Source organism: Capsella rubella, unplaced genomic scaffold (genome assembly GCF_000375325.1).
Source record: "Capsella rubella cultivar Monte Gargano unplaced genomic scaffold, Caprub1_0 scaffold_1, whole genome shotgun sequence".
In the NCBI taxonomy this organism is placed as follows: Eukaryota; Viridiplantae; Streptophyta; class Magnoliopsida; order Brassicales; family Brassicaceae; genus Capsella; species Capsella rubella.
Window position 1 is genome coordinate 15,343,852 of NW_006238923.1, and position 13,352 is coordinate 15,357,203.

Below are 13,352 nucleotides of genomic sequence, written 5' to 3' on the forward strand. Positions count from 1 at the left end.
AAGAAAGACAGTATCATTGGAGCTGTGCCTCGATAAACATTGGAGAAAACTATGAAAAGATTCTTGGTCGAGTAAACAACAACGAAATCGAGATGGATATGAGATTCTAACCTACAAATAAAAACTACATATCAACCCAACTTAAAGATTAGAAAACATGAAATATTTCCCTTTTTCAAGTAACTAATATATTTTCTTATGAAATCATATACGACACAATAAATTAATAACCTACAAACAAAAACTACATATCAAACAAATGATTGATTGATTATTATTTATATTTTACTATTTAGTTATTTTTTGCCGTAATATTTACTAAATTTTTTAAAAGAAGTAAACATTTTTCCACATACTATTTAAGTATTTATACATACAGTACATAAATTTATGAATCTTTGCTTGTTAGATTTTAGTTTAAACATATTTTTTGTGTTCATCAGTTTTATTCTTTAAATAAACTTTTAAAACTAGGATGAATTAGGTGAATAATCAATTTGAATAATAAAATTAAGAATATAGCATTATAAAGTAAAAAATAAAGAAACTAACACATGACTCTTGTAAAATGACCAAACTATCCTTTAAAATAACAAAGAAAAATCCAGCTTTTTTGTTTTTAATGTTTTTTGGAATAAAACACTTTACCTCTTTATATTTGTTAGTAATATATTTTTTCAAAAAGGTTAATATAAACTTTCTAGTTTATGTAAAAAAAGTTTACATTTTTTTTCTGCATTTAACAAATCTTGAATTTTTCAAATCGAATATGAAAGATTTAAAATGATGAATAATATTGATAACGAAGAAGACAACGTTCTATATAGAAACACATAAAATAGAACAGTATTCTATATATTTTATAAGTATGTAACACAATCTTTAAGTAGTGGATGTAATTGTGGATGTGGTTGTGGTGGTGATGAAGATTGTGGTAGTTATACAATATAGAGGTGGTGGGTAAACGGTATGGTAGTGGTTCCAATGCTAAATAATATTGGTAATGAAGAAAACATGTTATATACAGAAATACATAAAATAGAATATTATACTATATACTATTTAAGTTTGTAACACAATCTTTAATAATTTAATGGTAGTGGTGGATGTAGTTTCAGCCATGATAAAAAACAAAACAGAAACGAAATTGAAATTAAAAAAGCTAACTACATTATTATCGAGTTAAAAAGCTAACTGGTGAAATATATATTTTTTTGTTGCACATCCATGCCAAAATACCTTAAAACTATATAGTATGTGAGTAATAATATAAAAGAATCTTACAGTAAGATAATATATAATATTAATATACATTTTTTAAAACACTACAGATGTTAAAATATCTCCCGCATAGCTTACTGGGACGATACTCATCATCCACAGTGTTCTCATTGGTCAAAAGCTCTTCTTCTTCATCCATGGCGAAAGCTTCCATGGCGGTGTGGACTCTGTTCCTCTTCTCCATCATCTTCTCACTTCAATCAAACAGCCAAGAACAAGAAGATACACCAATCACTCGATTCCAACAATACTTAAGAATCAACACAGCTCACCCAAACCCTAACTACACCGCACCAGTCTCCTTCCTTATTAACCAAGCTAAATCGATTGGTCTCACTGCTAAAACCTTCGAATTCGTCTCTGGTAAACCAGTTCTTCTCCTCACATGGCTAGGCTCTAACCCTAACCTTCCTTCGATTCTCTTCAACTCTCATCTCGATTCAGTCCCCGCCGAATCCGATAAATGGATCCATCCGCCGTTCTCAGCTCACCGTACAATCGACGGCCGTATCTACGCTCGCGGCGCACAAGACGACAAATGTATCGGAGTTCAGTATCTAGAAGCGATTAGGAATTTGAAATCGAGTGGCTTCGTTCCTCTCCGTACGGTTCATATCTCGTATGTTCCTGAAGAAGAGATCGGTGGAGTCGATGGGATGATGAAGTTCGCGGCGAGTTCGGAGTTTAGGGATTTGAATTTGGGGTTTGCTATGGATGAAGGACAAGCGAACCCTGGTGATGAGTTTAGGGTTTTTTACGCTGATAGGACTCCATGGCATCTTGTAATTAGAGCTGTAGGGATCCCAGGTCATGGTGCTAAGCTTTATGATAATTCAGCTATGGAGAATTTGATGAAGAGTGTTGAGTTGATTGGTAAGTTTAGAGAGACGCAGTTCGATTTCGTTAAAGCCGGGAAAAGTGCGAATTCGGAAGTTATCTCTGTGAATCCAGTTTATCTTAAAGCTGGAACTCCTTCTACTACTGTGAGCTGATGTTTTCAATTTTGCAAATTTGGTATTTTTGATGTGTTATAAGAGATTTGTGTTTTGAGTGTGTTTGTGTTTTTGTTCAGGGTTTTGTGATGAATATGCAGCCATCAGAGGCAGAAGCTGGGTATGATATAAGGTTGCCTCCAATGTCAGATCCTGATGTTATGAAGAAAAGGATTGCTGAAGAATGGGCTCCTTCTATAAGGAACATGACTTACACGGTAAAATGAATATACTCTTAAGCTCTGCTATGTTAAGATGTTGTTTCTGTGATGGTTTAGTTGTTTCTGTGGCTATGCGGAATCGATAGTTAATAGCAAGTAATGGTATACAGAACTGTTCTAGGGACTGGTTTTGTGAAGCATGACTGTAAATGAATTGGGTGAATGAAGAAGCATGGTCTGATAGAGTGAAAGAGCTCATTGAGCAAAAACACATAAGGAGTTAAGGTTATAGATCGTATCAAGTTTCTTAACTTTCGCTTTCGTCAGTATTAAAACGTATGTTTGAGATAGCTACTTTGAATAACTACGGTCATAGTCAGTTAAGCTAGTTTGAGTTCTTTTGTTAGAATCTTCCAATTGGTTTCACATAAATGAGGATATGAATAGACTTACTGGTTTGTAGTTGATTTCTTTCTTTTCCAACCTTTATTTTAGATTCATGAGGACAAGGATATGATATGTCCTAATCGAAGCTTAAGTAAAAACCAACAAGTAGCTACAAATTTTTGTAAAATATGTGAGCTCGTTTCTTAATGGTACATACTTACATGTCCTCTTTGGCTTTTGTTTAGTGAGATTGACTATATGCTGTAGAGTGTTTACCCCTCTGCAATGTGATCACATAATACAAGAGTTTTCATTTTAGTCTAACTAAGTGAACAAATCTGATCAGTTTTTATTCTTGCACCAGATAAACGAGAAAGGAAAGTTAAGAGATCATTTAGGGCGACCTATGATGACTCCAACAAATGAATCAAATCCATGGTGGTCTATCTTCAAGCATGCTGTTGAAGCAACTGGAGGAAAACTCGCAAAGCCCGAGATTTTGCCTTCAACTACAGATTCACGCTTTTTTCGCTTTTTCGGAATCCCAGTTCTGGGCTTCTCTCCGATGACCAATACTCCTATTTTATTGCACGAGCATAACGAGGTATTCGCATGATGATATTATCTATTACCATCTTTGACTCTGTATATATATATAATCACAGTACTGATAATAAACACTTATTTGTGGCCTCAGTTCCTAAAGGATACTGTATTCATGAAAGGAATTGAAGTATATGAATCGGTAATCGCGGCTCTAAGTTCCTTTGAGGGAGTATCAGATCAAGTGATATGAAGTATCAGTGCACGCAATTGTGATACGCTTCTTGAAGATGGTCAAGGCTTACATGGCTATGACTATAGAAGTGTAGTGAATAGTCAATGTTTCATCTGTAAAGTTATTTTTATTGACATTTTACTCTGACCTTGTGACTCCAGTTTGAACTGAGTGCGTTTGTGAAATAAGAAATAAGATTAATGAAATATGTTGAAAATTACCATGGAATGAAAAATAATTAACTAGCTAAACCACAATTTTTTTTTATAATTACTTTCCGTCACTAAAAATAAACATAAAAAATTTCGACGACTCATTTCGATAAATTTCCGACGACTTTTTGACATAAGGAAAATTCGTCAATATTCGTCACAAAAGTCCTACATATCTTTAAAACAAAATGTTTGTTTATGAAATCATTGGTTTAAAAGTTTTGTATAAAAGTTTATTGATTGATATATCAATAGATTAAATGTAATTTCATCTCATAAAAGAAGAGTAAACAAAAAAATTAGTATCTCTTTAAATATGTATTATTCTTAGATCAAATTAACACTATCTTCTTCCAGTATCTAAAATAATTTACACACTTAATAGACAATTATAAATCCAGATTTACAAAAGCACACAAACTTATATAATCCATGACATATATAATTTCATAAGATAAATTGCATATATAATTTTCTTTTCAGTTCATCACCTAAATTTTATCGGTTTGATAATAAGATGATACAATATCTTTCGAAACGCATATTTACTTAATAAATAGTCTCTTGTTAAGAAATATATTTTCATGACATATTTTTTTAATTGGTAAAAGTCACGTAATAAATAAAAATTAAATGGATATATAATTATATATGAAAACTTGTAGTGGAATAAAATAAGATTCTTGATTTCAAATTTTAGAGACTATTAAAGTTTTTCTCAACCGGTTTCACTAAATTGATGACATACCAATATCGTCTCAATGCCAAGAGTATTCAGAAAGATTTTTCACATTTTGATTTGAACTTCATCTTACTTTTAGTTTCATTTTGATTACATGTAAGAATTTTATTATTTTAACCTAAAATTCACTAGACTGTTTCAGATTTGCACATCAAAAACTGAGTTTCAAAAAGAGGAATTCATATTGGGATTTTAAAAATATGACGTTTTTACAAGAAACTCTCGTAATCATGTAAAAAGCAAACACTCAATATAAAACTTTTATTATCATATTTGACAAGAACTCAAAAAGTCTAAAATTTATCAAATAAAGTAGGGCTACAATATTTTATGGGTAGCTGAGATATTTCAGTATCCCACATAACATTGTATTCTATTGTCAAGATTATATTTTATTCATTTATAATATTTTTGAAAGATTTCTTGTACAAAAATTAAAATATGTGTTGGTACCAGGCTTAGCAACTTATTTATCAGTCAGGCCTGTTATAGGCCTGTTATTTAGGCTTTGAGATTAATCCCTAACTGTCCATTTAGTAAATACGAGTAAAGCACCACCTGCCCCGATGGCGAGGTCTCCTCCTACTAGTGAGAAGATCATGAACGATTACGAGTCGAGAATATCTGATGAGGGTGTTGAGAAGTGACTCTATATTTGAACCTTTTAGCAGCTTCGAAGCTAGCATATATATAGCTTTGAAGCTCGCATATACATAGCTTCGAAGCTCGCATATATAGAGCTTCAAAACTGTAAAAAAGGATTGTACTCTATAGATTAAAGCAGAGTTGTATTAGCATTTGTAATCATTATTTTTATTCTTATTTGATGTCAATATAATCCGCTTCGTTCTTACTATTGGCACAGTTTTGATATTTACCGAGAGCCTAACTCAAGTCCCCCAAATCCTCATCTAATTTCTCTTGTTTAATTTAGAATAGTGGTTTGACAAAAAAATATATAGAATAATGGTTTTTAGTAGCCAGAGTATGGTACGGAGGATTTATCGTAAAATCCTTTCAAATCTCACATAAATTCATGAGATTTTAATATTTTTGTTTTTAACTAAGAAAATCTTCTTTTCCTCTCAAATTCAGAATCATTAAAAATCAAATCCGTAAATTGTTTTCAGCAAAAGTGGATTTTGAGGTAGATTTTACAATCATTAATTCATTATTAGACTTTTTGAAATCCATGGTTGAATAACAAAGGATTTGTAGATTAGGGGGTTATTGGGAGGCTGATTTTAAAAGAGTTTGTGGATTTCAAAAGTTTAGGGATTTTAAGATTCTTAACAAACTTTGTAGATTCTAAAATAATGTTCACCTAAATTTTTAGTGTTTAGTAGATTCTTCAAATGATAGAATTTAGAAATACTTATGATAAGTGCAGTATTTTGGAAGTTGTTTTTAATGACCAAATATGTAGGAATCATTTTCCCAATAACTCTAGAATTTGATAGAATTGGAAAATTAATAAATACTCAACTTTTTGAATAACAAAAGATTTTAAATAGAGTTACAAAATACATACACCAATAACAAGAGATTTTATTAAGAATCTAAAAATCCATAGACCAATAACAATAGAATCTTAAACTCTAAAAATCTTTAAAAATCAATCTCCCAATAAATTTTACATGTATGTTGTAGTTGTGGGGCGTAAGAACTGAATATTCATTGCTTTTCACAAAAAAAAAAGGTTGAATATTCAATTTTGTCTAGAATTTGAATATCCTAATAAATTCCCAATATTCAATTTACCTATTATTTTTAAAAACATGGTACAAATCCTTTTCTTATATGTGTTTTTAACAAATTTTGTCTAAAAGATTGTTTGATAAATCTATCCTATTTAGAAATAGAATATAAACTGATATATTAGTAAATCTTATATGGCACTTTAGTTTGCGACACGCTAAAAACGATTATTCTACTTTATATTTGAAACACATTGTATAATGAACTTTTAGAAATTCTATTGCACTAGATATAAAAACGTTTTTCCAAATAAATTTTACATCTTAATCAAAAAAAAAATCTTATATATCGATTATGATTCATGTTTTAGAACATATGTGTAGTTTGGCTAACTAAGAACAATCTCGAAATAGACAGTGTGGTGGTCCTTCGGGGAGTAGTCCACTCTGAAGTACTTTGCTGCGTTTCCACCGGGGCTGACAGGATCAGCCGATAGGGTTAATCAAAAAACAAAAAAAGAACAAAATCTCTTTCCTTGAACATCGATCACATGTGTTTCGGTAAACCATGCAACTCTGTTAAGGATTGTTTTAGTTGGTAACATAATTATTTAAGGGTTTTGTGCAAATAAACCCTTCAAGTCGTCAATTTTTGCAACGCTATTCTTCATATCCAAAAATACAAAACAATTATACTAAGTCAAGAATAATACGCAATATATCTCTTATAGTAGAAAAAACAAATTCTAAACAATTTTACGCTCACGTACATTTATTTTTCAAAATTTTATAGATATATTTGAACTTTTAGTCACGAGAGCTTCGATGTGATGTATTATTTCTACAAATTTTACAAAAATGGTATGAGACAAACGGGGTATATTGCGTATTTATTTTGACTTTGCGGGATTGACATTCATTTTCTTGATTTGGAGGTAAACTTGCAAGACTTAGATGGTTTATTTGCACCAAACCCATTATTTAAAGTAGTAAACTTGGTTTTTGTATAGAGACCACATACCTTTGTTGTTGGACTAATCAAAGCCCATTAGTCTAAGGTCCGTAAACGTTAAAATGTTTTGTAGCGGATGTATATTTGCACATCGTTGCCATATTGAAAGGAACAAGAGAGGAGGACTCGTAAGAACTTTAACCCTAAAGTTACCGCCGTTGTTTCCATGGAGAGAAACCTGAAATATCATTAGAGAGATCAGAGAAAGAGATAATAATCCATCATGAAGGAGAAGCCCGTGAAGACCAGAGCTGTATATCCACGGAGATGGCGAGGCAGCGATGAATCCATCAGTTATATATATGTATATATAGATTACTGGTGGCGTTGAGATCAGCCAAGGAGAAGAGAGAGAACTAGTGGGTCTGTTTAGTCTTGCCCTAGCTATGGCAAGCCTCGATGGTGGTAGAAGAATCAAAGCTGGAGTGATCAGAGGTGGAGACGTGAAGAACAAGAAAGAGAACTTAAGAAATAAAAGCAGTGTGGAGGAATGAACTATGGAGGCTCATCAACACAATATAGTAAGTCTGTTCGTCAAGTTAAATACATTGGAGTGTTCTTTAGCAACCCAAGAGTCCATATAAACTTAGGGAGCCCTTACCAGAGTTGTATTCAAAAAGTTATGTGCACTGCTTCTTGGACAAGTAACTGCAAAATCTGTCAAAATCAGAAACCCTAAGAGCAGTTCGGGATGGCATATTTGGAGCAGCTTTTGGATGTTAAAACGTATTCTTATCTGGTGGAAAGCTTTGTGGTACTGGTGTGGCTTAAAGGCAGCTGAAACTGATTTTATTAGATTGTTTGGTTATTTATTTAACTGAATTGGAGTTGGTTTATTATTTGTTTTGGTTATTCTTGGTTTAATTTTGACATGGTTAGTTAATATATATGAAATTATTTTTCGTATGTGGTGTTAGATAGGATGGAGTCACAGTTCTTGGAGCTGGCTCAGGGCGACTACTCAATTTGTGAGTTTGATGTTGAACAGAAGAGAAAGTGAGAGGGCACTTCGAGATATAGCCAAAAGGGTGTGGGGTAGAATCGACCACATGTTTTAAACTCTTCTAAGAAGAGTGGGGCGGTGGGAGATTTTCCTAAGTTGCTTAAGCCGACGTTGGGGGTGGTGTAAGCTAGATTGGCGCCTTAAGAGATAGCATAGATCGTAGCAGTACCTATGGGGTTTACAACGAAGGAAGTTAGAATCTCGAGCAACAAGCCAATCACAAGTAACTTCTAGCCTTTGTAAAATAATTCTAACTTATGTGAATTATATCTAAAAGTTACCTGTGATCGGTCTGTTGCTCGGGCCCCCAACCTCCTTTATGGTGAACCCATGTGGTGCCGCTACGATCTACGTTCATCGGTTTGGACAATATGGCTTTCCAATCTTGTAAGGAGAACTCACCAGCATATAGTCCATCCTACATCACTCGTAGCTAGGCATGTCAATTAGGGCTAATGCCCGCGGGCTAGTCCGGCCCGGCCCTAAAAAACATCGGGCTCGGGCTTAAATATATATGTCCAGAAAAAACCGGGCCTTTTGGGCTAAGCCCATTCGGGCTAAAGGGTTTTTTGGGCTTAACCCGGTCGGGCTCGGGCTGGCCTGAAAAGCCCTTAAATAAATATATTTTTATTTTTGTAAATATTGTAGTTTGAATAGAAGATTTGATTAATGAATTAATTTTTCATATTTACTTACTAGCCTTACTTAATACTTTTAAAATCATTATCTATCCTATTTTCTATTATTTATATATGTCAAAACTGAACAAAGCTAAAATTATATATAGATATTGACTCTATCATCTACTTTAAAGTATTTTAGTTCCATGTTTTATTGGGTTAAAGTGTTAATAATTTATTTAGTCTTCATTTTTTCTCTTAAATTAAGTTAGTTTTAATGAATATTGATAAGTTATTTAAATTTTGATACATTATTTTTATAGTATACTTTTAAATATTGTTTTTGAAAAACTATTATGAACTTAGAAGTTGATTTTTTATCATTAGCTAAAGCCCGAAAAGCCCTGTAGCCCTGTTAGGGCCGGGCCGGGCTTTGAAATATAGGCCCGGATATTTTTCGGGCCGGGCCGGGCCAGCCCGATTGACATGCCTACTCGTAACATCCGTAAACGCTCTAGCCACCTCCCGAAATATCCTCCCACTTCCTCTTATGTCTCAATCTCTGCGGCGACTTGCCACCTTTCCTATGAACTATTTTGTATGCATATGGTTCAAAAACTAAGGGATCTTTAAAAAATGTGTCGTCAAGATTTGTGTTAAATGTCATTGATGATGCGAAGATTCTATGTTAGTATATTGATGTATGTATTAGGCCACATATGTAAGGATTCATGAAACCCTTTCAGCGAAGAAGGTTGTTGCTTGGTAGTAAGTAGATTTGGTATAATAAAAAAAACATGACATAGTTTATCTCTTTATGAGATTAGATAAAAATGATTTTAGCTATACCCATAACTAGTTATCACATATATATCATGAATCTAAAATTGATCCATACCATTAAGATCCACAAAATAAAAATTACAAAAATATCATAACACATAACGCAAGTTTTAACCTTAGGACAACATATTTACATAAGAAAGTATTTTATATAAGATATCCTTGATAATGTTGGTCTTAGTGTTTTTTAAACAAAGGAATCCATTGCGTATGTTTCACTGTATACCTACATACCTAATTACGCATATTAATCATAGTGCATGAAACTTAACTTTGATAGAACTTCTACAAATTTGGACCAGAGTGATATATCATATATAGAAACAAACCAGGCTGGATTCAATTATTGACGTTACGGCTCTTGTTATTTACACTATCAAAGGACAAAAGATATAAATTAAAAATTTGGAGATCACTATATGTCTCATGTTGAATTCACTCAACAACCACCACTAAAATCTTGATGATCATACAGATACACTTCTAGGAAATTTCTCAATCTTTATGAGATTCAAAAGCAAAAAACAAACAAAAGGATCTTTGATTCTGTCATGTCACAATCCACATGTGCAATTGCCTCTACACCATCCAACACACTTCTTCAATCCTCCTCCTTACGTGAAACTTCTCCGTACGTTCCCCTATACATAAATCTCCACCACAAGAGTCTCTTAATATTATTTTCACACTCTGGCTTTTTAAATGCTTTCTTACTTCTATACCCACAAAACTTTATAAAAATATAGATTGAGATTGAATTGATTGATGAGAGGAAAGGTACGGAAGGACATAGTTTGAGTACGGTGCCAGTTAAGATTGTCCGAAAAATACGAATAAGATATTTTTGGTTAGAAAGTACATTAATAGTATTATGCATTGTGCATGAATCTTCATTTATGATTCTATTTGTCTATTTCCTCATGTAGGGTTCACTCGTACGTACTCCTTCTTCGTTAGGTAAGGTAAGATAGCTAGTTTCTTTAGTATGGCCATTGGATTGATTTGATTTATCTTCTCGAATGTTACCGGATCACTTAAGTTTTTATTCTTACACTTAGCATGTTTATTGGTGGGCTGTTAAACCTACGATTTTGTTAAGAAAAGCTCCTTAACAAAATCTTATGTTTAAAAGCCCACCAATAAACATGGTCTAACTTAAGAGTCCACCAATAAACATGGTTTAAGACACTAATCTGATTATGAAGATTTCTTGGGTGAATGAGAATTGTTATAGTTTTTAATATAAAATAGGAAAGGCATATTAGTAAAAAGTTGTGTGAAAATGTAAAATTGATTTCAAATTGAAATATTTTATAATATGTTTAATTGAAATATATGGGATTTTATTGGTTAAATAATATAGATATTGTAAAATTAAAACCACACAATTATTTTGTCAATAGGCAAATAAATATGACTAGTTACTGTAACACTCCAACGGCCACCTTTATTAATAAGTTCCACGTCTTTTTTTGTGGTGTTATGCATGTGGGTCTACCCTTATGCAACGTTCAGTTTTTTTTGTATGCGGTAAGTTTTAAAAACTTGTTTATTTGACCCCTAAATCACTACATGATATTTACTCGTATTTTGTCTTCACTTTTGCATGGTTCTAACAATTATTTTTTGGATGGTCTACTCCAACATATATAAGCATACGTAACATTGAATTTATATCCGGATGATATGATTGACCGAAAAATAAATGCATTTTGATTATATAAGTGGTTAGATTAAACTTTTAAAAATTTTCAATATAAACAAATCATTGAAACCAAGGTATTACACACAGAAGTCTCGATTTGAAAAATATATATTTTTAAAAAATAGGAAAAAAATAAAGGTAATTTAAATTACCTCAAATAGGTGAATCTCTAAATAGTAGAGCAATATACGAATATCGTGCGCTCGAACCTTGGTGAGACTCACTCCCTGCGGTAGCCCAAGGACCAGGCTGAAAGACAGATATTTGTGTAGATAACTTAATTTGATATAGTTAAATATGATGCATTCTACAACAATTACTTTACAAGAGCCATAATAATATATATTATTATAGAACAAAAACAATAGTCCAAAATTTTTTTGAACCACTCTTGTTATATCTTTAGACCATGAAAATTAAAATACCATAAAATTGTTGAATTTGCATTTTCCAACGAACAATTCTGTTGATTCGTTTCTTGATATCTGAAAAAAATTAAAAGGAACCTGCATCATTATATAATAAGTACGTACCACAAAAATATATATATATATATATAGAGGAGTCTGGCTTAGAACGTGAACACGAATAGTTTAGTTTATTACTCGTAACGCGTCTTAATTAAATTCTAGTGCCGACTAAACTAATTTTAATTCTGTTACATGCAGGTTACTTTTGTTTACAAAAAAAGAGTCTTAAGATTATTCTCAGGTTTGACAAATTTTACTATAGTTTAATTGACTTAGTACCCTATTTTTTTAGTATTTCTAATCTATGGTGAAAAACCAAACCGACATTAGAGGAACCTAAACCAAACCAAAATTAGAAGAACCAAAACCGAACTAAAATTGACTAACAGCCGAATGAATCTTATACTCACGATCAAAAGTATCTGAAACCGAATCAGGAATATAATGTATATCCAAAATATCTTAAACACAATTAATTCCTCAAAATATTAATTAATTATAGACCAAAAACTAAAGAAACTCTGAAAATATATAAATATCTGAATGTATAAATATACTGAACTGCATGAATTAAATTTATAATATATGGAGTTTTGAATGGTTACAGTAGTTTAAGCAAACAAAACTGTCTACAAATTAGATCGTTTTTTATTTACTATTCACTAATTATATTTATAGTAGTATATATAGATTAAAACAAAAAAAAACTACTGCAAACCATCTCTATATTAGTTCAAGAGAAGTACAAAAATGAAATGGGCGGGTAGATTAAAAAAATTATTCAAAATTACCCGATTCGGAATACATGGATACTTAGATTATTGGATCTTAATTTGGGTATGGATATAACCCATTAATGAATAATTTCGAAAATATTTAAAACAAATATTCCAGTATTTTAGGAAACTTATTAACTAGAAATGATACATTTCTATATTTTATGAAACTATATTAATTATAAATAAGCAGCTCCTATATTTTAGGAAACTATAAAAATGATTAATTACAAAAGATCTCAATCTTTAACAAATATTCCAAATATTAAATATAGAGATTTATACATTTTTTAAAAGAGAAATTCGATTAGTCGATTACCAATTAAAACACATTATTAAATCTAATTTAATATGATAACTTAAATTGAATAATTATTTGGAATTAATTAAATAGTTTTTAAAATATGAAAAAAATTCAATATATAAAGCTATACAAAAACGAGAATACTATAATTATATAAAATATTTTTCATTACTTTGTCATTTTTCCTAATACGTAAAATGAAAATGAAAAAAATTGGAAAGATATTCTGATATTTTCTCATATCTCTATTAATTTAATTTACTTAAAAAGGAAAAAAAATCTTATAACATTAGCATAATTAATGAAAATTATAAAGATCCGTGTATATCTAAAAATAATTATTCTAAAATTTGGGATTTATTTTTTGAC

At 31.4% G+C, this 13,352-nt stretch overlaps 1 protein-coding gene across 1 annotated transcript; it reads left to right on the forward strand.

Moving 5' to 3' along the window:
• The first annotated feature begins 1,349 nt into the window (after positions 1–1,349).
• LOC17897659 (aminoacylase-1) lies at positions 1,350–3,822 on the forward strand. Its single transcript, XM_006307362.2, has 4 exons — positions 1,350–2,264; positions 2,354–2,491; positions 3,186–3,425; positions 3,519–3,822. The coding sequence occupies exons 1-4, from the start codon at positions 1,419–1,421 to the stop codon at positions 3,615–3,617; spliced, it is 1,323 nt and encodes a 440-aa protein (XP_006307424.2). The 5' UTR covers positions 1,350–1,418; the 3' UTR covers positions 3,618–3,822.
• Positions 3,823–13,352: the final 9,530 nt, after the last annotated feature.